Here is a 26,027-nt window from a genome sequence, read left to right on the forward strand (position 1 = left end):
AAAGTTATCCATCAGGGCAACTAAAGCCTTTTCTGTCCTAAAACCAGGCTTGAACCCAGATTGAAATGCATCCAGAGTGCCTCCAAGATTTATTTGAGTAAATATGACCTGGAGAAAATTGGGCAAGATTATAATAATATGACAATGACATCATTCAGAGAAGTCGCTGCCCAATTTATCGTATGTAGAAGTTGAGGGAGAAAAAGGGCCTTCCTGAACCCAAGATATTATAGTTGGAAGGGTCAGACTACCTAAGCATTTTAAAAGGGAAAAAATATCTAGGCAGGAATGTTTCATATTACATATTAATTTTCAGGTATTTGCATTTTTAGTTCAGGTTTCCTTTCCATCGTATTTGATCCCTACAAAGTGAGAATTGTTAGTTTTATTTTTTCAGATCTGAAAAGAACAAAAATAGGCATGCTCAAGGGCCTGGGCATGTCCAATGGGATTCTTGTCATTTTTCATTTGAACAGCAGAGCCCCATGCTTTTGAAAGTCACCACAGTTTCAAATGTAGTTTGCCATGATGCAACAGAGGGAGGGCTGGCCCAAGATATTTTGCAGCCTGAGGCAAAGGACAAGTTGGTGTTCCACATTCAACAGACAGAAGCTGATTAGACTGGCAGTTGAATATTACTTCAGCACTAGCAATGGGATAGTGTCTTCTACTTTGTAAAGGGCAGCAGACTATCTTAGGCCCCATGGCACATTAGGCCCAATGGCACATACCACTCCCCACACCCCAGCATCTGTTGTCTGAAGTGGTTGTTTCATTCTGCCAAATGGTAGGACTAGTCCTGGGTAGACCCAGCTGCTAGAGAAACACAACAATTGTAGAACTAGTTTTAAAACTGTTTGGATTACAGCAAGAAACTTTTGAAATTTTAAGAAACTTATTCGTCAAAAACATGATCACTGCAACCTCAGGTGCATCCAAAAAACACTGCAGATGAATATGGCATTCCAAAACTACAGCATCTATACTTGACACAACTAAATGTTTAGTGTTTATGCATTTTTAAATAGTCTGTTATTGACAGTTCTCTTCTTGTCCCATCTAATTTACTTCCTCAAATTGGCAGCAATTGATAGTAAAAATAATTTCAGAAATCATCCAAGTAAGATTTTTAAAGTAGTTCCTTGCCTGCTAATTGACAGCCACTCCTGTGTCAAGAAGTCAGATATTCAGACACGGTGAGATCTTTTTAGCCAACTTGGATAAAGCATTTCTGTTTACAGCCTTTCAACAGGGCCAGACTTGTAGTGAAGGATTTTGTCTCCCTGGGGCCTTAATTTTCTTTTTTAATTTCTAGAAAATCTGCATGTCTTTGAAACAGAAAGACAGATGTATTGCGGCATCCCTCAAGGCAGCACACCAATTTTGGCAGAATATCACCAGATTAAAAATATTCATTGAAATAAATATAACCAGTGTTGATATTATGTGTTTGCCTCATAGACAGTGGTGAAACTAAAAATAAAGTTGAGTTGGAGAACAGAGATTAATTGCATACAGAGCACAATTATCTGGATTATGACAGACACTCATCATTAAAAAGCTAGTCTTTAACCTTTTTAAGTATGGTTGACACTGGCACCAATATCATCCCTCTTTTAATTGTTTCTCTGGACAACTTCCTAATGCCAGATATTCAGTTCAAATTGGTACACAATAAAGATGGCAGCTTCTCTTTCAGCATGGAAAATAGAAACAGTAAGCCAGTAACACTGACTTAGTGTACAGTACAAATAAATTGTCTGGACTTTTTCCATGAAAGCAAATTCTGATGTTTATCTTTGTATAGTTTTGGTCATTTGGGTATTTAAACGGCTACAACTTAAAATTCACAAGGAAACAATTTGTACCTAATTGATAATGAAAGGTAGAATTTTTTAAAGTATTGTAAATCAGTATTTTGGTTCAATACAATGGCTTAGATTCAAACTTTGCTCTCGATGGCAGAAAAAGGAGGGAGGTGACTTTTGCAGATTCCTTCTTCCCCCTGCAGCCCTTGTAGATTCTGAAAATCTGCTCCAGAGAGTTGGGGAACCTTTCTTAACAGCATAGGAGAGCAACAAGGGGGGGGGAAGGGAAATCGGCAAAACAAAAACAAAAAAGCCTCCTCCCGTGTACTGCCAGCATAAGTTCTCAGATGAATCAAAAGCCTTCTGTAGAGAGGTAGAGCTCATCCTTTCACTGACTGCCAAGGTTGGATTCAACCTCATATTATGGAAACTGCAACTGAAGCTTTAACTGAAGCTTTAACAAATATAAAAAGCTATAAATTTTTCTTTAGAAAAATGCAGAATTTTCAACCTAATTATAGGAGTGTATAGATTGCTAGAACATGAGAAATAATCAAGTACATATGGAGATTGCATTGTTATAGATAATGGCAATTTTTGGACTGAGGAACCACCTACTGGATAATAATAATGTGATTTTTTACTCTTCTTGTTTACCGTTGATTATTATTAATATTTTGCATGATATTTTTATTTATTATTTTATTTATTTATTAAAATGTATATACCGCTTGATTATAAAAAAAATCTCTTAGCAGTTTCCGAAGACATAAAAATTATTGATAAAAGTTAAAAACAAAGAACTAAAAACATTTTTAAAACAACAACAGAGAAAAAAATTAAAACACAACAGCATCTGTGCATCTGGGTAGGCTTGCCTAAACAAAACTGTTTTAAGCAGGTGCCAAAAAGAATACAGTGAAGGTGCCTGCCTGATATCAATCGGCAGGGAGTTCCAAAAAGAGGGTGCTGCTAGACTAAAAGAAGATTTCTTACAAGTGCAGAATGGATATGTGGCACCTGTGCCTGTTCCTCAGATCTAAGTGCTCAAGTGGGCACATTTGAGGTAAGGCGGTCCCGCAGGTAAACTGGTCCCAAGCTGTTAAGGGCTTTATATACCAACAGTAGCACCTTGAACTTGGCCTGTTAACAAATCAGCCACCAGTGCAGGTCCCTGAGCAGAGGTGTTGTATGCTGACAGGTCTCACTCCTGGCAGCAATCTGGATGCAGCATTCTGCACTAACTGCACTTTCCAGGTCAAGTGCAAGGGAAACCTCACATAGAGTACATTGCAGCAATCCAGTTATGAAGTTACCAATGCCTGAGCTACTGTGGCCAAGTTCTCCCAGTCCAGAAACAGTTGTAGTTGTCTTACTAAGCACAGCTGATAAAAGGCACTTCTAGCCACTGAGACTACCTGGGCCTCCAGTGACAGAGCTGGATCCAGAAGCACCCCCAGACGGCATAACTGCTCCTTCAGGGAAAATGCAACCCCATCCAGGACAGGCATTTGACCAATTTCTCAGAAACAGGAACCACTCATCCACAGTGTCTCTGCTTTTGACAGGATTCAAGCTTTTGAAAAAGATTTAAAGAATTTTTTAAAAAGCAAAAATAAAGCATAACCAAGCATAACATATTGTTTGGGAGGTCATTTAAATATGTTTTGCTTTCAGCCCATGTTTACCAGTGAACTAAAACAAATACTCCAATAGTAAAGTTAACTTATGTTTACATAATATTTATGTACTTGAATATTCGTAGCCATGTACTTAGGTACTGCATAGGTGAAGCAATATTATTTGTTGGACTAAATAATTTTTAAAGTATTGTTACTTTTTTAAAAAAAATAGCAACTAGATCTGAAGCTTTCAGTGCAAATTGCAATTTCCTAGTCAACGAACTGATTAATTTAGGATATGCAAAAATGTGGGGCCCATTGACATGAAGGTTGCAAAAAGTCCTGCCTCCCTGGGCCCTGAACCACATTTGATGAAAAAACAATGCCTTCATCTTCCAGTATGCATCCAAATATCTTCTATATCAGGGTTGGGGACGCTCCAGCCTGCAGGTCAAACTTGCCCACCAGAGGGCAAAACTTGGCCTGTGAGACACTTTGTCCCAACCATATGCACCTGCCTCATATCTGATGTCAAATGTGATGCAGAATCTATATCCTTGGCAATACAGCAGTGGCAGGTTGGGGGAAGCGGGAAGCAGCAGCAGCAGCACCCTCCGAGTGTTGGTGCTGCACTTGCCAGGATTGGAATAGGTTACTGTCACCAAACTGGAGTTTTCCCAACCTTGACACCACCTCACCCTATCCCTGACCCAGTGAGAGGCAGTACTGCCAGTTGCACAGCCATCTTGACCCCCCCCTCACATGCTGCTGCTGTGGGAAGTTGTGATAGGGGTTGAAGGGAGTGGGAGAATTGGTAAAAGCCAACTTCCTTTCCCATGTCAGCAGGATCTTTCAGCTGGATCAAAAGCCTTCTATGGACAGAAAGAGCCTTTCCATCTGTGGGAACCAAAGTCTGAAGGTATTTATGGGTAGGGTGCAAGATATATTCTTCTTGAGGCACAGTTGCAACTGAAATATAAAGGGCAATTTATATTATAGTAAAAACGATGCTGCTAAACATATTTCTGTTCGATATCCACCATAATATAATTGTTAGGGTTAGGCACAACTGCAACACTCGCAATTTAGCACATTGATTTATCTGCAATATCATATTCTGAACATTTTAAGATCACTGCCTTACTCCCACCTAGATCTCTCTGATCAGCCAAGGATGGCTTCTCGATAATACCTTCTATACACCAGATACAAATAGTGAGGGCAAATAGAGAAGCCAATCTTTACCCAACTCTGGATGTCTTTGCTTTTGGAGATTTGACACAGCTTAATCTTCAAAACATTAGATTTTTTTTTACTTGGATTAATGGCCAAGAGAATTATGGGACTATTTCATCATTAATCTTTTTAAAAGGTTTTGATACCCTGAGATTGAAAAATAAGTCAGACTATATAATAAAGTAAATAAAACAAACAAATTATCAATACTGCCAGGCTGTGTTGCTCAGTGTTTCCATTTTCTAAAGAAGCCTGACATTCATCATCTGCCTTAGAAGATTTTTTTATTCCCATAGGACAGCTAAGGATACAAATGATAACAGGAGTGAATTGGGTTTTTATAGTCTAGAACCATGATTAGCAGACAATTAATTTACACAAGTCCTCCTAAACAGAAGGGAACCATACTATGCTTATCTGTTAAAAGGGAATTGTAATACTCAACCATACAGAGTTGTGTTGATGAACAAGGCTGGAACCTGTACATTACATCATATAAGTATTTTCATCACATAAGCACGAAAGTTCTCACAAATTCATTTGATAGTATCTGCTACCGATGGTGCCATATGAATGTGTGATTGTATATATCTGAAACCTGCCTTCATGCATTCACTTGGATTATGTGGTTCAGTCTAGTCCCAAGCAAGAAACATTACATATGAACTCCCAAGACACCCACAGAGAAAGTGATGGGAAAATGTAAGGAAATATTCTCTGGTGCTTACTTTTATTTGTCTATTTACATTTTGCAGTGTCCTCTTCTGAGCCTTTCACTTCTCTGCTGCTCATTGTCTTTTGATCACCATTTCACAAGCCTCATGCCATCCACACCAATGAGCTTCACTTTTCCCTCTTGTTGGCTCTTATTAGCACAGTTTTCATTCATTTCATTTATGAATCACTTTCCATAAAACATCCCAAGGTTTTTAAAAACACAAATAATCAGTGTGGGGGATGGCCTGGCTCCACCTACAACGCTAGCATGAGGGCAGGGTTTTAAAAAATCATTTGCCCCCTTACTATGGCTCCAATTTGGATTGTGCTGGCAATTTGCATAGGGGAAAAAACTCCAATTTCTACAATAGGAGCTTTTTCCCTATGCAAACTGTTCTCTCTCTCTCTCACACACACACACAGAGAGAGGAGAGAGAGAGAGAGGAGAGAGAGGAGAGAGAGGAGAGAGAGAGAGAGAGAGAGAGAGAGAGATCTGGATCTGGATCAGAACCATAGTTGGGGCAAGGGTTCAAGTCTCCTGTGCCGGGTTCAAGTCTCCTGTGCCAATCTCAATCAGGGAGGGCATGGTGACATTTGTCTTTTAAAAACTACCTGTTTTAAGTGCACAGATAAAGCTGAAGTATCAGTTGGTTTGGCTCTTAGACGACCTAACTCCATCAGACTCAGGTGATTCAGTCAATTTTACAGTTTAGACTGTTAATTACTGTTAATTACTAGGAAACTTGTTCAAGTATTGTTTGGGTTTCTAATTATGCAAATAAGGGTAAGTGATTTTACAGTGCCTGGAAAGCACTTTACATGTCTCTACATGGGAAGAGGCCATTAGTCATTGCTTTCAAAAGCAAAAGGTTGCTAGTTTTTCTGCAGTCTCTCTGGTATATATTTATAGTACAAGTAGTCCGTGTGTATAGAATGTGCATTTCACTTTAAATTACTACCAAAGCCTTACTGAATTCCAAGAAGGAACAGAAAAATGCTCTGATTAATTAGGGTACTGGCAATATTGGGGTAACAACATGCAGACACAATTACTCAAATCCCAGCTGTTCTGGAATCAATGGACATTCTATTGTTATAGTCAGGTTTCTCTAAGTAAATAAGAATATGGGCTTCATGGCATGCGCGCACACACACACACACACAATGTGTGCATGGCATTTTGAAGGGCAAGTTATATCAGCAAAATAATGCCATTTGGTGTACAGAGGGGAGGTTTAAAAAGAGGATTAGAGGCAGTCAAGCAGGATATATTAAACAAATCCATGACTAAAGGGTGTAACAGCAAAGGGTCTCCTTCTATTCAAGTCAACAGTTCCCTAGGGCTGCAGCTATTATCTAATTGCTTTTATCACCTTGGAATTTTTATGGTTATTTTTGATGAATTCACATTTTTGTAAAGACTTTTTTTGACATCTAATTAAAGTCGTAAATAACCTTAATTCGGACTTTAAAGGTTTATTGTTTCTTACATGTTATTATTGTGCCAAGAAATATTTCAAATACCAAAGCGTAAAGTGAGTTAGTCATATAAAGTTCTCAAAGATCTTGTACGCTCACTATAGCTTACAAATGTTTTATATTACATCCTAAAAGCATATTTTAAAACCTTTTCGATCAGTACCAAAAATCCTTTTCCCCCTTTGTTCAGCATTTGTATTTCCAGTTCCAGTTGGGAAATTAAAAGGATACAAAAGTTAACCAGCAAGGAAGTTACATTCTCATACTACGTGTAACTGAGGAATAAAAGTGATTATTTCATTTCTTGCTTTTTGTGCTGGGGAGGCTAGGGCATGGAAAGGCTACAAGAACAGTAAATAATGAGAAATACAATATATAGAGCAGCAGGGCTGGCTCCAGGTTTCTTGGGGCCCCTGGGCACAGAATATCAGAGGGCATCCTTTCCTTCTTAAACCATACCCCTCCATCTTGTCTCCTCTTTAAATTAAAATAAATTTTGACCGATTGTCAAAGAAAAACAACACAAACTTTAGTATTCTATTAGGTGCCTTTTTAATGTTTTTGTCAACAGTTATATCTTAGAAATATAATTTAATCTGCATTCCTATGCACTCTTACCTGCTACCCTGGGCTTCTTCAGGAGGAAGGGTATGATATAAACTGAGCTAGACTGGCCTCTGCAAATCCTTCTCATTTGGAATACTGTAGGGCCCCACTTTACAGCGCTTCGTTTTACAGCGATTCGCTAATGCAGCGGCTTTCAGTTAGGGAACGTCCCCGCATTAAGGCGCTTGTTCTGCTTTTATGGCTGTTTTTTTCTGTCGCGCACCATTTTGACGTCATTTTCGCGCGACGCACCCCATTATCGTCAATGGGTTCCGCTTTACAGCGATTTCCACTTTATGGCGGCAGTCCGGAACGGAACCTGCTGTATAAGCGGGGCCCGCCTGTACCAAAACTCAAGAATAGGGAAAACATGGAGTTTCTAGAACAGCTTTTGGGTGGGGGAGGGTAAGGAAGGAGGAAAGAAGAAGAAACAATCCAGTTGGATTTTACTCCCCCTTTGGAGAGGGGAAAGGAAAAAGGACTTGGGGTAAAAGCTGCTGCCACCGCTGGCTGCAAGCAGACAGATTTGATGGGTCTTAAATTTGTTTATTTTTTTAAAGGGGGTGAGCGACAAGCAAAGGAGCTGTTCTTTCCCAGATTTTTTTTTGGGGGGGACATCTTGATTAATGAAGGAACATGATTCCATGATCATGCAGCAGTACCTGTGAAGGGATAAGCCAGGCATACTCTAAAACAGGAGGATTGGTGCAAAGCAGGAAAGCTTTGCTGCAGTGCAGAGAAAGAGATACTAAGAGCTGTGTGGGCTCCCCAGCCCTTGAGACTGCACCCAAAAATCAATCCTGCATGACCACCATAAAGGTGGGAAGAGAGAGCATTATAAAGGAGGAAAGGAAATGATGCACCTATTCCCGAGTGATATCCAGGAGTTTTACAAGGCAGCACAAGTAACAGCCCCCCCCTTTTTTCTAATACATCTGTTGGGCTTGCAACATTATTTATTTGTTTGTTTGTTTGTTTATTTATTATTTTATTTATATCCCGCCCTTCCTCCCATCACGAGCAGGACATACAAGTCTGTTGCTCAGTCAGGAGGGTACAGGAAATCCATAGCTGATTCCCACCCCAGCCATTGTAAAGAATGAGGAGCACAATCCACCAAGAAGCTCCACTAACTTGTATCTTTATTCTCTGCTGCTGGGCAGGCTGTTTTTCTGAACTGTTTTTCCCCCTCCTGTCCTGCATGCTCTGTTTGGAGGGAAGGCGTGCGGGTGCAAACTCTGGTGAACAGAAGTGGCTCGCAGGTGCACTGGCTGCTCAGGATAAAAGTACTGACAAGCATGAGTAACTTTATCCCAGCCCGGCACCAACTGAATAGGCGAGTAGTTCCTATTGAAGAGAGCTTACACTGCAAGCCAGGATGCTGGCTGGCAGATTGAAGGGCAGCCAGGTTGGGTGGGGGTGTCCACTGGGACCCACACCCCCTTGAGCTCCCTGTGGAGTTCCTCACAGTTTGAGGCCATCGGCCAGTGCCCAAGTTCACCGCATGCTAGTGCTGGCCCTGCAAAACAGAAGTACATAGTCTAACAGTGGGACCCTACATATATATTTACTCAGAACTAGGTTTATCTATGTTCAGTGAAGTTTACTCCTCATAAATGTGTTTAGGGTTGCAGCTGGGCATAACAATCCGAACTAGGGGCTAGAGAAACACAGGATGGAGGATTCACCACCACATTCAGGCCTTGCTAGTATTTTTTCCTTTTTTGCTATGCCAGCTCCAGACAGGCGCAGTTGAAGGAACGTAGTGTGGGGGCCCTCAAGGGATCTGCGGGACTTGGATCCAGAGGATCCAAAGCTATTGGTTTCCCACCATGAAATACTCCATTTCGGGGCTTTCTGCTGGTTACTGCCAGTGGATCAACCAGGTTGCAGATCAGAATTTCTGACACAGTGAAGCCCCCCCCCCTCTGCCACCTGTCCTGGTTACCCTTCAGAATCAGACTTGGGAACACTGATGTGTCTTTCTCCATTGCCTTTAACGTTAAGACGTATCACAAGAGCGGTACATAGATCACGCTACAGATCACACAGGTCTCTAGGTCTCTATAAGGCATTATTAAGCATGGCTATTCAAGTGAAGATGTTGTCACAATTTGACAACCCCCCAAGGACCCCTTAAGAGGATCAGGGTGGACCCACTAGTTTCACAGGAACTGTCTCTTGGTCCAGGATGGGGCAAGCAACTGGGCAATCCTGAGACAGCTGGATGGCGGGCTCAGTCTGTCCACACCTGCGCAGGTGGCAGCACTTCCTTGGTGACAGAGATGCTTCAGCTAGTTCACTCCCAGGCTCCACCTCCGAACCTTCTTTCCATTATACAGACATATCTGTGAGAGGAGGTGAGTTGGGGGGCGGTTCAGGAGGCAGCAGATGCCCAGGTGGTGGTGTATCAACTGTCAACTCTGTACTGTCTGTGGCAGCCTGTACCTCAGGGGCAGGGCTGTTGTTTGGCAGATTACTGAGATCTCACCAGGTATTGTTGACCCCCGATCTGCAGACCACCAGGCCCCTTCCCTGTATCCCTGTCCTCCACTTGCAGCCATTCTTCTAAAAGTTCTCCACGTGGCTCATAACACCACCTAAGACCAGGTGAGAAGCAACTATGCACCATCCTTCCCCTCCCCATAGCCATCAACAGTGGGGGGTTACAATTGACTCTAAGACAGTAATTAATGGTTATTTAGAAATTCTGACAGGTTTTTATATTCACAGAAGGAAACAGAAGCCCATGAAAATGTAGGTTTTTCCTCATTACCTGTGTGCATACCGAATCTATTCAAATTACTGGGGCAGGGGCTCTTCCTGACCACAATAGGATATGAATTACATGCCCACACCATTAGTGCTGCTGCATATTTCTCCTGCATGGCATGATTTGTTACCTTTTTCCTGGCCTGCTGATCTTTGGAAGAGTGGGCCTTGACATGTTTCCTTAGAGAACTAGGATCTGTGTAACGTTTGGAGCATCCAGGAATCTGGCAAGCATAAGGTTTCTAAAACAAAGAAATAAAAGGAAAGTTTTTTCAAATGATGTTTCTTTAAAGCCTGTGAGTCTGAGATATAAACTGCAATACAATTACTATGATGCATAATGCCACAAGTAAAATGGCCATGACATTTAAAACACAGCTAAGAGATAGAAAGCAAAGAAACCTGGAAAGAAAGAGAAAGTGAACAGTTTGCATTCTACAAGCTTATCTTGTTATGTTATATATTTAATATCTTATATAGGAATATATATGACAGTTTTTATAAAACTGCTTACTTGCTCATCAGCCTACACTACCCACTGCTTTAGAAGCATTGAAGTCTTGGAAGTTCATGCACATTGTACTGCTATGGGAGAGAGATCAGTAACATGTCAACAAAAAGTGACATTTTTATGTAGGAAGTTTTGTTTGGATAGGTGAGGGAAAACCTCATACAGTGCCTAGGGCAAGGTGGGGTATGTGCCACTGATGCAAAAAGAGGCAGAGGCAACAGGGGCTGAATTTCACATATTGATCAAATAAATTGTTATCTCTACTTGTACTTACAATTATGTAACCCTCATAGAAACCTTTGGTATAGTCAGAAATTACATTTCTTTAGTGGGTCAGGAAAAGAAGCTGTAGTAAAGTCCCAGACATAGAGATATAGAAGAAACCTGCTTCCAAAGAGAGAATGAAGAGAAAAGGTTAGTCTGTGATATGGCAGACAAGAAATAAAAGCGGAAAGCAAATTCTACATTTTAAAGCTTCAAAAATATTGAAGGGAGTACAAAGAACGCTCAGAGATTATTTACTGAAGTGTTCAACTTTAAGCACTAATCATAAATATGTACTGTTATTAACATAGCCTTTTAAAAGAACATTTTGGTCCCGGTAGTGAGGTAGCAGCTAGCAGAAGTGGCCCTAAGTTTCAGACTGTGCAGTTGTACGATTGGTCATTCACAGTAAGCCACAGTTTGGTACAGTTTTACATGCGAACAAGGCCATTGTGTGTGAACAAAAGCCAACTTACTTCCATGGGTGTTCTTTGCTGGAATCATAAAGAAAAGTTGGCCAAAACAGACTCACATGCTAAAAGGGCAAAACTTGCTGATTTAAATTTCTGAGATGTCAAGATCTGAATTAATATGTGAGTATGTATAGCACAGTGGGGAGGAGAGTCCAGAGTCTGTGAGTTCAAATTCTTACTCATGTCTCCTGGATGTCAATGGCCAGCTAAAGATCACCCCCACAGTGAGTGGCTCAGGGGTTACGTGCCCTGCCACCTGTGCAGCTGTGGGCAGATTGCATAGTCCCAAGGAGCCCAGTTGCCCCCCAGCTGGCAGTTGCAGACAAGGAAGGGGCTGGCTTGTGCAGCTGTGGCAAGCTGAGCAGGCTCTAGCCAGCTGGGGTGGACTAGCCTCAGAGGGAGGCAATGGTAAACCCCCTCTGAATACTGCTTACCATGAAAACCCTATTCATAGGGTAGCCATAAGTTGGGATTGACTTGAAGGCAGTCCATTTCCATTTCATGCTATATCATGCTTTGTCCATTATCTTGTAAACAAACATCCTAAACTCTTTTTACTTAGTGCATCATCCAGAATTAAACTCTGACTTTGCTCATTTGTGCTTTCCCCCACTCCCTAATCCCCTGCTTTATATAACATTTTGCTTGATTAAGAGTTCTGGAGAACTCGAAAGCTTCCCACACTTCGTGGTATTTTGGTTGGTCCCACTACTGTCCAAGTGTGGATTTTAGAGGGTGATTTTTTTCTTATGGGCCATCACAGCTACCATTACTTTCTACATCCCAAATTCTGTGACTGGAATATATTGTCTATATTAGAGTACACTTAATTTACTTACATTTCACACTTTTGCAAAATGCATAGACAGAGGTGAAATTGCTGGTGCTTAGATTACAGCGTTAGACAATTTATGCATACCAGCAGAAATACTAGAATATCAGTTGCGCTAAGGGTCTGCTTTTGGGTTTCCCATGGGCTTATGGATGGCCACTGTGAAAACAGGATGCTGGACTAAATGGGCCTTTGGCCTGATCCAGCAGGGCTCTCTTTATGTTCTTATGAAGCCCTAAGCCCCTTAAGCATTTAGCAAAAGCTGCCCACACTATCATGGATTTCCCCCCAAGATTATGAGAAACAGACCCTGCTCTTTCCACCCTCCTTTATCAACAGCCACATTCTTCAATCTTTAGTGCAATTTCAGCCATTTGGAAGTATAAGATGGCACTTCTGCACCTAGCATGAGCAGCGCATGGGATGGAGCAGAATCTCATATGAAGCTAGTGTAGCTTCTGTTCCTCCATTATGGTGCCTCTGTGTGGACTGTGGAGTGTTTCAGCAAGCCCATTCCTCTAAACCAGCTTTCCCTCACCTATTGTCCTCCAGATGTTATTGTGACTCCAACTCTGGGCTCCTACTGGGAGGAAGGGCAGGATATAAATAAATAAATAAATAAATAAATAAATAAATGCTGATCTTTCCCAGCTAGCATGGCCAATGGTCGGGGCAATGGCAGATGTACTCCAGCAACATCTGAAGGGTCACAGGTTAGGAAAGGCCGCCCTAAACTGAACTCCTTCTGCACCTCACCTTAGAGAATCTAGCAGCTGGGGGCCTGAGGGAAGAGTGGGCTGTTGGGTGCCGTATCATCATGAGACATAGAGAGGCCCCATTTTAGAGGGATGGGCATGACACCAGTGCACAAAGAGTGAAGGACTATAGCAGGGACAGCTACACCAGCTTCTTGAGTCACTACTCCACATCCTGCTATACGGTTTCGGCCCAGCTTACCTGAAAGAGCGCCTCCACCGCCACCAATTATGCCACCCAACTAGATCAGCCACTCAAGGCCTTCTCGCAATCCCGCCAACCAAAACAGCTAGGTTGGTGGGTACTAGGGAGAGAGCCTTTTCTGTGGTGGCCCCCACTCTCTGGAACTCCCTCCCATGTGACCTTCGACATGCTCCTTCCCTAGAGGTATTCCGCAAGGCCCTGAAGACATGGCTTTTCCAACAGGCCTTTGAGGTCCTTGGGAAGGGTAAATCTTTATGATTCTACCATCTATCATATGCTGCTAATATGTGCTTTTATATGTATTGATGACTGTCCAGTATTTTTATCTACTGTTATTAATATGACTGCATTTGATATTGTTGTATTGTTGTATTTGATATTGTTGTATTGTTGTATTTGATATTGTTGTATTGTTGTATTTTATCTCATTTTAATGTACGTCGCCTAGAGTGGCTAATTGCCAGATAGGCGACAAACAAATTAAATATTATTATTATTATTATTCACTCATAGGATTGCAGCCTAAATGCACAATAGGCAGCCTATGCCTCTTTGAAACAGTTATAGAAAAGAGGACTTATTTTCTAAAATGACCTCCTTTGCTGTAACAAGATTTGAATTTCAGTTAAATAAATTTGCTAATACCTTTTGCAGAAGCTGCTGTCTCTGGGACGGATGCAGGCATAGTTATACATAAAGCAGGCCCACTGGAATCAATGGGACTTCAGCCAGGACTAATGTTGATATCAACAGATCTACTCTAGGTATGATTGTCTGCATCTAACCTTCTATATCCATCCAAAATTATCCACAACTGATAACATCACCTATTAAAGCTGTAAGATCTAAAGACAAATAACAAGATCTGCACCAAAGTCAAAGCAGGATAGCAAAATAAAGTCTTAAATAACATTCTTCCCTTACAGTGTCCAGGTGTGTCCTCTGGTGCTTGGCTCGGTCGCTGGAATTACTGAATGCTTTCTGACAGCCTGGATGCTGGCAAAGGTAAGGCTTTTCTCCAGTGTGGCTCCTTAAGTGAATCTTGAGATTTTCTAGTCTAGAAAAGGCCTTCTTGCAGCCTTCAAACTGTGAAACAAAACAACGTTTCTAAGATTAAAGGAAAAGGAGGAGAGGTGAAACACTTGCCCCCCTCTTTTAAAAAAACGTGTATGTGCATTCAGGTCAATTATCTAATTTTAAAGTAAGCCTGTGGCCTGTGAATGAGTATGAGGATCGACTTCTCATATTTACATGGTCATCCACATATTTGAACAGAGCTGTGTGTATATGTTCTGTGCCATCAGGAACCCTAAAAATGCCAGGGTCTCTCACTGTGCACAGCCAACACCCAGACCCTCAGATAAGTGTGTGGTAGTCCTGCAGCAGGCACAGTCCTGATCCATTCTTCCCCCCTATGCACTCACTGAATGCATTTATGGGCCTTGTATTGCTGGGTAGAGAAAGAAAGAAAGAAAGAAAGAAAGAAAGAAAGAAAGAAAGAAAGAAAGAAAGAAAGAAAGAAAGAAAGAAAGAAAGAAAGAAAGAAAGAAAGAAAGAAAGAAAGAAATAGATGTAGGAAGTCCACTAACACAATGAGGAGAAATGGAAATCTTTAGTCTCAGTACATCAAATTGTTCTGCCTCACGATCCTCCGCAGTGATGGTTGTAAACCTCAGGCTCAGGGGTCAAAGGAGGTTCCCCAGGCCTCTCTATTCAGCCCTTGGAGCTCACCCTAGACTACACCCCTTCCCAAGACAACTCTGCTCTACACCCTCCTCAAGCACTTTTGCCTGGTTGAAATGTGTCTTTTAAACTGTGATCATGCTTCTGTTTGTCTGGATGATGAAAAGATATGGGGGGAGCTGTAACCTTTGCATGGCTGGCATGTATCCTATTGTACAAACTTAAACACTGCATCCATTTATCTGCCCACTTTTGCCTTTGGACTCGTCCACTTTTGCCTCTGGCCAAGCCTTCCACTGGCATGTGGCACTCAGAAGATTGCTCATGTGTAAATGTAGGCATTGCACTGGAAAAGGTTCCCCACTAGTGTGACACTAAGAACTGACCCTATATGTCTTCTCATCTTCTCTTAGCATTGACCATACTGTAGTTCAACAGCATTTGGAGGGTACCATGTTGGCTCCCTGTGTGATATGTGAAGTTTCAAATTCCTGATATTGCATATTTTTCCTCTGTGTACAACTGCATCTCCTTCCCTCCCATTCCTCTGTTTCTTCTATTTTGAACTCTAGATTGTACGCTCCTCTAGACAGGGATCTGTCCTCTTATACTGAGTGTGCATCATCATCATCATCAATAGCAACAACAACAACCAGACTCTTCAGGAATGACTGTAAAAGAAGTGTTAGATTACCCTCAAAATTAGGTATTCAGTCCACAGTGAAATAATGGCCTTTCTCTGAATGACATTTTTCTAACCTATACATAACATGCATGGTTTTCTTTGTTAATAGGGTTTAGGCTTAGCTTATTCTCACAAGAGCTATGATTAGGTAAAGAAACCAGAAACCAAGCTGATTTCAGTTATATTTTCAAATGCAATAATTTCTGAGAACTCTATGTATGGATGTGAAAGTTGGACAGTGAAAAAAGTGGATAAGAGAAAAATCCATTCATTTGAAATGTAGTATTGGAGGAGAGCTTTGTGAATACCATGGACTGCGAAAAAGACAAATAATTGGGTGTTAGAACAAATTAAACCAGAACTATCACTAGAAGCTAAAATGATGAAACTGAGGTTATCATACTTTGGACACATAAGTCATTCACTAGAAAAGACAATAATGCTGGAAAAAAACAGAAGGGAGTAGAAAAAGAGGAAGGCCAAACAAGGGATGGATTGATTCCATAAAGGAAGCCACAGACCTGAACTTACAAGATCTGAACAGGGTGGTTTATAACAAATGCTATTGGAGGTAGCTGATTCATAGGGTCGCCATAAGTCGTAATCGACTTGAAGGCATATAGCAATAACAACAAAAAGAGAAGTTTGGAAAGAAGTTGTAGCACCTTTACTACAATCAATCATTTAATACAAGTCAAGCTTTTGCCATTTTAAAACCTTGTAACATTCATAGAAGTAAGCCTGAATCGTTCAGACTTTCTGGAAGTATTAAAATTGCATGGATTTCATAAAATAATTTTTAAAAAAACAGAACTCTGTAGTGTTTTCCTACTTACTGTATTTCTCTTTGTACTGTAACATTCAAATTGATGCTATAAACTAACTCATAAAAATTATTTCCTGGGCCATTTTTTTGTACTAGTGTTCTCTTTAATAAAAACCAAGTATAGTGTGAATATATTTACATGTAGAATTATTTTTTGTTATAGAAGGTATATTCAGCAACTAAAATTATAGGTTTAGAAATACAAAAGTGTGTGATGATGCTTATGAACAAGGAAAATGTGAATCATTATGTTAATTTAACTGTGAATGAACATACACATTATGGATGTTTGGTTTTCTTTCACTAAGGAGAAAACTATAAATGGTAACCACTTGTGGGGAGAAATTTCCCTGATTTTTTTCCCTTTTTATTAAGTGCAGCTATGGCCTGAAATTTGCAGCAGAGGATTCCCTGCTGAAGCTTCTTAACCCTTACCCCTTCAACTGTTTTTCTGCTAAAATGCTTTCCATGGGGGAAAAAAAGGCTATCAGTACGGATGGGGACTATTTTTAGCAGAGAAACTGCTGGCAGGGGAAGTGTTAAACTCCCTCCCCCAGTGGGTCTTCCATGCAAATGTTGTAAAGAGTGTGTGTGTGTGAGAGAGAGAGAGACAGAGAGACACAGAGAGAGCGCTGAATGAGGGAATCTACATATAACTGAGCATTACTTGTAGCTTGCCTCTCAAAGTAGCTTTTGGGTTTTACAAACCTACACCCCTAGCCATGTGCCCAATCACTTTCACGTTCAGCTAGCACCGCCTGTTTTTAATGTCCAGAAAATAATAATGTTTAGGAAAGTTGTGCAAGCTGTACATGTAAAAACAACTCACTGCAAAAGAGGTATTGCAAGCAGCTTGTGGTGCTTCGTTATAATCTCTGAAACACTCACTTATGATTCTGGAGTACATCCATAACAGATATAATTTTGTTCACTCAGAGTCGTAAAACGACCTGATTACTGGAAAGGTCTGAAAACTGAACCATTTTTGTCAAACATAAAGTATACTTAATGAAATAGGGGCCAGTTTTTCCAGGTGAGAGACCAAACCAAGCTATGTATTCAGGGGACTGCAGGGGTATGGCGATTGCCCCTTTACATTCTTGAAATTATACACTCCAGTCCTCAGATTGGAGGATGAGAGATTTACAGCGGCAGCCAAAAACAAGGATCTGAACATGTTGACAGATAATTACTCTATAAGGAGAGGAAGTTAACATAGGGGTACAACTCTCATCATCCTGACAATCTGAAAAGTACCATACTAGCTACCTAGGCAATAAGGCATGTGTTCTCAGAATAAAATTGTGGGGGAAATCTTATGAAAACCATTTTATTCCCTAGGCTTGTTACTGATTCACACAAGGGAACTTTGGATCCAAGTAAATAACATTGTTGGCAAAGCATTAATTAGGTATGCTTATCTGTTTTTAGCAACTGTGGATAATGGGTGGTATCCAACAATAGTCATATTCTGAACACAGCCACTGGAACCAATGGACTTAAGTCTATTGATTTCACTGGGTCAGCTTTGAGTATGATTAACGTTGGATACCACCCAAGCACTGATCCTTGGCTTAGACCTCAGTAGTGCTAATGAATGTATCTTAGCTCTAGCACCAGAGTCTTCAGCACCACCACCTACAAAACAATAATGTTCTATTTCAGAGGTTCCCATCAGTGGTCCATGAGCTTCATTCAGGTAGTCTGCGGCATGTCTGCACTATCTACATTGATTTTTAATTATATTTTATTGCTTTTATTTCTTATATTGTATTTTATTGTATTATAATTTGCATTCCGTAGCATTCATACTGTAATACAATAAAATAATCTTTGATTTCTTATACTGTATTTTATTGGCAAATAAAATACAATATAAGAAATCAAAGAAGCAATAAGAACACAATTAAAAATCAGAGAGGATCTACCACAGAGCATTACAATTGCTACAGCAGGCAGAAAAATCTTTAAGAGGTCTACCAAAATGATTAGCAATATTCAAGTGGTCCATGGGGGAAAATACTTGGAAATCACTGATCTATTTCAGTGACTGTTGTGAGATTGAATTTAAAAAGGTATGTCAAAAACTCTAAACACAAAATAGTGTATTCAATTAAAAAGTCATAATTTCAGTGAATATAGCATGACATTTTGTAGAGAAAGTGTGTAAGTAATCTGATTTCATTTTACATTTGCATTGGTTATTTTGACTTAAAGGGTATGATCCAAAATATAATCATGACTCAGCTCTATTGAATTCAGTGTTGCTGTTATGTGCCTCCAAGTCGACTACGACTTATGGCGACCCTATGAATCAGTGACCTCCAAGAGCATCTGTCATGAACCACCCTGTTCAGATCTTGTAAGTTAAGGTCTGTGGCTTCCTTTATGGAATCAATCCATCTCTTGTTTAGCCTTCCTCTTTTTCTACTCCCTTCTGTTTTTCCCAGCATTATTATCTTTTCTAATGAATCATGTCTTCTCATTATGTGTCCAAAGTATGATAACCTCAGTTTCATTATTTTAGCTTCTAGTGACAGTTCTGGTTTGATTTGTTGTAACACCCAGTTATTTGTCTTTTTCGCAGTCCATGGTATCAGCAAAGCTCTCCTCCAACACCACATTTCAAATGAGTTGATTTTTCTTTTATCCGCTTTTTTCACTGTCCAACTTTCACATCCATACATAGAGATCGGGAATACCATGGTCTGAATGATCCTGACTTTAGTGTTCAGTGATACATCTTTGCATTTGAGGACCTTCTCTAGTTTTCTCACAGCTGCTCTACCCAGTCCTAGCCTTCTTCTGATTTCTTGACTATTGTCTCCATTTTGATTAATGACTGTGCCAAGGTATTGATAATCCTTGACAAGTTCAATGTCCTCATTGTCAACTGTAAAGTTACATAAATCTTCTGTTGTCATTACTTTAGTCTTCTTGACATTCAGCTATAGTCCTGCTTTTGTGCTTTCCTCTTTAACTTTAATCAGCATTCATTTCAAATCATTACTGGTTTCTGCTAGTAGTATGGTATCATCTGCATATCTTGATATTTCTCCCTCCAATTTTCACACCTCCTTCATCTTGGTCCAATCCTGCTTTCCGTATGAATTCAGTAGAGCTTATTATTTCTGTATGCATGTGTTCTGGATTAGGATGTAAGCGGCAGAAGAGAGTACTCTCTCCTATCCCTATTCACCAGTAAATGTAAATTATCTCATGTAATAGTTTGGAGTGTTTTTCCTAAACTGCTTCCAATGCCCCACTGAAACCTGTTACAAAATGAAAAGTCTGTTTAACAGAAATAGACCACACTTGTCCTTAAAAGTATATCTTTGGACTCTCCTAGTTAGGGGCAATAAGTTATTTCTAATTTAACACATTCTATATAAATTAACATTTAAATATGCGATATATAGGGATGGGGATAAATTCTGTTCAGATCAGATTTTAATGTGAACCTACCTAATTTATACTTTGCAAAACAACATGCAAAGCAAAACACAGCTATCCTTTGAAATTTGCATTTCTCCTAACATTGTGATGCTCTCCAATAAAATAATATGCATAAAATATATATATTGGGGGAAATATGCATAAAAATACATATTAGGCATATTAGGGGAAATGACATATAAAATGGAGCATATTAGTGAAAATAGCTTGTAAAATTGTCTACAAAGCAAAATTGCATATCAAAATGTGCATATTAGGAGAAATTTGCACTGAAATGATGGTGAATTTTCATGAGGACTTTAAAAATGCAAACTGATGCAGAAATGCAAAGAACTAAACTTAAGATTGGAAAAAAGTGAGAATATGATAGAAATCGAAATTGACAGATTGTCCATCACTAGTGATGGAGGAGCCTATTGTATTCACACTCTAATCTCCAAAGGAACAAAACGTAAACTGCCCAAGAAACACACTTAACTCTACTTATCCACAAACTCAGTCACCATAGAGATATGTCTTTTGTGTTCATGAAGGCTAAAAACGTAAGCATGGTTACTGGGAAATAACATCTGTTGAACTTTGGACTGTATCCTCCTTTGGGCGGCAACCTGCCTTTTGTCATTAAGGTGCAATCCTCTGTACACTTAGCTGAGAATAAGCTGTACTGAACACAATAGAACTTACTTCTGAAGAAGCATAGATAAGATGCATTACAGGTGCCATTTATACATGATGGTGGTGCTGCATGTATGTACATACAAATTACATGTACACACTGACTTTCTGGGGACTATTTCAAAGTAAAGATCCTTAGGACTGGGCTTCAAGTTCAATGTGCCTCCCCATTTCAGTCCTGGATGACTTTTCTGTTATTATTATGAAGAAAGTAAATATTATGACAAGCTTCTTGGAAGAGAAATTACTTTTAAATGTGTCAGCTGGTAATAATTTGAAACCATGAGGAATGAAAGCCATTAGAAGAAAAAATGAACAACTTGAGAATTCATTTGGTACATCTCTTTGTTGGAAAGCAGCTTGGAACTTTTCTGCCCTTTTCTCTTTCCGGCTTTTTCAATACCTGTATAGTATATTTTTAATTACTGCCAATTTTATTGTAGCTGCCCTGCTTCTTCTTATCTTTCCTCTAGGTTAAACTTTTATTTTACTTTAGAACCATTTCATTTTATGGTCAATGGAATAGATCCATACTTCGCTTCTACTGGCTGTAAGGGCGGGGGGGTTACTTTTGCTGATTTCCCCCCATCCAGAGCCACCTCCCACATTGTTCCAGAGGTCAAAGCCTTCCATGAATAGAAGAAACCCTTCCGTCTGAGGAAGGCAAAGCCTGGATCCAACACAATATCATTGTCATCAGACTATCCTTCCAGCTGAATTTGTTTGTTTCTTTATAACTGTCTATGCACATTCTAAAAGTGTAATCTTATACATCTCTACTCAGAAGTAACTACCACTAAGTTCAATAAGGCTTAGTCCCATGAAAGCTGCTAGCTACATTGCTGTAATTATCCTTGGCTGCAGGACGCTTACACATCTCTGTACCAAGAAACCTGCTGAACAAATCCTTATACAGGACGATGAGCACATGGTCTTTATACAAGGACATTTGATTAGCTGAAGGAGTAGCTGATCATAACTCCAAGCACTAGCCATATCCAACAGGAAAAGATAGTTGTGAATGAGTTTTTCATCCTTAAGCCATTCCATCATTTTCTCTTTTTTCATTTTCTCTTTCATTTCAACTTTTTCTCTTGCCCTAAATGTTCCTGCTGGATGTACATTACTCTCCCAAACTACTGGTACTCTCCCTCTCTCTACAAATGGCACGTTATGGAGTTGCTTAGGAAACATAGGTTGAACTACATATTACACTGGTGGAGCTTTGAATTTAAATTTCTTTTTGGGGGGGAAACAGCACCAATCAAAATTGGACCCACTGGAAGGAAAGGGTATAACCCTTCTCCACTCCAGATCACCTCCCCCTCCAGAGCTGCCATTAGCCATGAAAGGGGAAACTTGCCAGCTTTAACATTTAGTCCTTCACCCACATAAGACTTGCTGCCAAACATTTTTTTATCTTCTTATGAGCAAACTTTGTAATTTATTGATTTTCTGTAGCTTGCAAAGAATTTTTTGTGGACTTTATTTTTGTACGCAATCCTATCTGAGGTTACTAGGGACTCCCATCAAATGCAGTGGTACTTATTTTTAAGTCAACATTGTGCATCTTGTTTAAAAACACCATTATTATAGTTCAGAACAAAGAACATGAAAAAAGCAGTGATTGCACCTTTTGGTTCTCAACAGCATAGCATTTATTTTAAAAAATGCTAAAATGCACTGAAGAACCTCCATAAACATAAACTTCATGACCAGGGGTATTATTTGCTTAAGGAAAGAGAGAGACCTTAAAATAAATGGTTGTGTTTTTATGTCTTCAAAGTGTTTAGATAAACTAACACTGATTTTAATTACAACTTGAAGAGTTCTCATTAAAATGGAACACTGGATACAGTGTAATTGTCTGTCGAGTTATTTATGCGCATTGACATCAGATTTTAAATGACTGAGACAGAATATGATAGTGTGAACAGACAGAAGTATCTGCATTGAAAGGAAATATGCTTAATCAAATTCTGACTGAGAATGTCAAGATTACCTTGAAAACCTCACTAGCAAAGTACATTCTTCTGTTTTACATATGTGGATTTCTGTAGGCACAGGAATTCTCTCTTCCACTGATTTTGATATTTTCTGTCTTTTATCCTTTTATCCTAGAAACAGATCTTTCCACACTTGGGCAAGTGATAGAATCATGCTTCACAAGCAGGGTGTGTAAGGCAGAAGTTTAAGTGAGGGTGGGGTAGCTGCTGGCAGGTCATACAGTGGACTCAGCTGCTAGACACATTGCCTTCCATGTTGGCACATACCTCATCCAATCATGTCTGGGATAGCTGAGCTAAAGACAGCACTTATAAGAGCAGGCAAGACTAAAGACTGCTTCATCTGGTCTACCCTAAATAATATCTCAGAATCTAGCAGCTTTGTTCATGGTGTTCATCATTACATTTGATGTTTGGATCTAGAGAAGGTACCATGGCTTGGGACGAGTGAGGGTGGGTTCCCCATAAACTCGTATTCTAGGGTGCCCCTCAAACAGCTACGGGGCTTGGAGAATTTTGGGAATAGGTTGTGAGCTGAACCCTAGTTTTGTGGAGGGCTATGTTTTGAAGAACTGACACATTATTATTTATGGTCATGAACCATTCCTTCCGCGCATGGTTACCCAGCAGATGGGATGGGCAGACACCCAGGAATTGGGCTAGATGTTTCATCCTGTCAACAATTGAGCTGTTGGCAAATCTGCTTTGTCTCTGCTCTCTTGCTTCAAAAAACATGTAAGCTATTAATGTAATAAAGTTGTGGCTTGTTTTACATCCCATCTCTGTGTGTCTCTCCTATTCTGTTGCGAGGTCAGAGAAAGGTTAAAGTAAGGAGGATGCAGGTAAGCAGCCTGGCAAAAGATTTACAGATAATATAAAGAAAGTAAATAATCCCTGTCCAATTAAGTATCTGAGACCAGCTGCTGAGTACGCTGCTGAGTACTGTTCAGACCAGAATTGACCAACAGCTTCCTATTACTGTTGAATTCTGTTAACAATAGCAAGTGCCTAGCAATGTGGAAAAGTTAACTGCAGTATTTAGATCAGCCTTTGCCAACCTGGTGCCCTCCAAACATTTTCGACTATAAGTCCCATCAGTCCCAGCCAGCAAGGCTCTGCTAGCTAGGGGTGATGAGAGATGTAGTCCAAAACAGTTGGACAGTATCTGGTTAATGAAGGCGTATATAGATTGTTCCTGCACAATATAAATTAGACAAAACCCACATAGATCATACAGGAATGGAGAAAAGGAGAAACAAACATCAGAAGATGAATTGTCAGATGAAAAAGGGGGGGAATATTTTCAATTTTAAAAAAAGAAGACAATAGTGTGAATATAGTATCAGTTTTTAAATGTTGCCACCAATGTAAATAAGCATTATATGGCACTTTCACAATAGTCGTATGACAGTAATCTCTACCCTAACACTGCTGGATGGTGTGTGTGAACCAAGCAATCAAATGGTTAGGATCAACTATGTAGGTTTTTGCTATCCAGTCAACACACTGTTTAGAGAAGGGATCAATCCACATGGTTGTTGGATTCACACATCCTCTATAATCACATGGAATTCCACTCTAGGGAAAAGGAACTGCCTATTTGCAGTAAGAATCTGTTATTTTAATTTTTTTGTTGACGGTCCCATAGAAATAATTCCCTAAAAGAAGTAGTTGATTATACTGCAGCATTTTTGTTTTGAACAACTCAGAATTTATGCTACATATTCTTAAAATAAGACTTCTGACATATTGCACAGGATATGTTTATTTATTTATTTATTACATTTATACCCCGCCTTTCTTTTCATCATAGAAACCCAAGGCAGCTTACATATGGTTCCAAGGTGGTCTCCCATCCAGGCACCAACCAGATCTGATAGAGCGTTAGTCTCACATGCCTTCAGACCATAGCCTGGGACCAGTTATACTCTGGCTATCAACATTTATAATTACAGCACCTACATAGCAATTCTTACTGAGCAGGAATTCAGCACTAAGCAGGTGGCTCTCTACAGGATGCTGTTATTTGATTAGAGTATATTAACATCTCACATCTACATGATTTTATGTAATAATCCAATCTGGAAAACATTCTGCATTTTCTATCAGATACACTTTCACCTTCATTCAATTACCCTTAGCTGAAAAGGAATTAAATTAATATAGCCTAATATTTAAAATCTAAACAGCCTCCTCTTCTGGGCACAGCTATTTTTCATTCTCTTTTTTGCTCAGGGTGAAATACAAAAACAGAATATTCAATTAGTGGCTCAAGAGAAAGATTGCCAAAAAAAGAACAGTTGGATTAAAAAGAATAAGGCAAAAGGACTTGTATTTGAAACAGTGGGCGTCCATCAGAGTAGCAAACAGGCTAAGAATGTTTCTATTTTTCTCCCCACCAGTAATCCATATACAAATATTCTGCAACATTCAGTATGTACTTCTAACTCAGTAAACATTTTTTTCTGCCCTTTGCTGCTTAGCTCCCTCCACTTTTTTCAGTTAGGCCATATTTGTTTAGAAAGGATTAAACTCTGTATCTTATGGAGAAATAATATAAAACTAGATACATATTATAAATTCGTTCAGAATCCAAGTATGCATTCTGTTAGAAAGTGTAAATAAGAAATATGTGTGTGGGGGGGGTTCTTCCCTCATTTTTTACACTCCCGAGTTCACCATCTAAAATTTGTGACAGATCAGACAATTGCCACACGTTACAAGCTGCCTTTCCATAAAATACTTTTTCGATTAGCACTAGCACAGATCTATCACCAGTAGAATAATATTCTATCCCCATATAAAGGAGCTAAGGATAGCCCCATTGTAGGTGCAGGCAGATAATAGCTATACTCCTGTTTGCTGCTTACTCTGTAAAACGGAATGGGCTTGGGAACTCAAGACACATCAACTTTTAAAGTAAATAAATAAATATTTAAACAGAAAATGGATAAATAATATTTTACGTCATCGTAGCTGTTATTTTAACTCATAAGACTGGACTTTTCATTTTCTTTCCACTATGTTTTGTAGCCACAATAACAGATTATGAATTATGAATGTTTTTGTAAATGTATCCCCACTGCTTTTTTCCCCTTACATATAATTTACAATTCCCGTTATATTGTGGTGTCAATTTTAAAACCCAACTAATTGGATTTTTTTAAAAAATGCATATGTATGCACAAATACCTGTCCATTTTCCAATTATAGTAATTATCATCAGTCTAAACGCTTCTCGCACAGCAAACTTCCTCATTACTGTCTGCTTAACTTTATACCATGAACAGTGGTTGAAAGCTCCAATTGTACCTCTCAATGTCCCACCAAATAAAGCTGAATGGCTTGAAATAAAGCCTGTTGATACTTTTGTATGCCCAAAGAAGCTGATGGCAACCTTCCACCCCACTTCAGCT

General features: G+C 39.6%; 1 protein-coding gene across 5 annotated transcripts in view; it reads right to left on the minus strand.

The window, feature by feature from the left end:
- Positions 1-26,027, minus strand: part of GLIS3 (GLIS family zinc finger 3) — a 289,006-nt gene that overhangs the window by 69,146 nt on the left and 193,833 nt on the right. For all 5 annotated transcript variants that reach the window (XM_061629198.1, XM_061629168.1, XM_061629178.1 and 2 more), the window contains 2 exons: positions 14,205-14,366; positions 10,372-10,482 (listed from right to left, as the gene is read on the minus strand). In XM_061629198.1, coding sequence (XP_061485182.1) covers positions 10,372-10,482; positions 14,205-14,366 — 273 coding nt within the window. The remainder of the gene's footprint in view (positions 1-10,371; positions 10,483-14,204; positions 14,367-26,027) is intronic.

Source organism: Rhineura floridana, chromosome 1 (genome assembly GCF_030035675.1).
Source record: "Rhineura floridana isolate rRhiFlo1 chromosome 1, rRhiFlo1.hap2, whole genome shotgun sequence".
Lineage (NCBI taxonomy): Eukaryota > Metazoa > Chordata > Lepidosauria > Squamata > Rhineuridae > Rhineura > Rhineura floridana.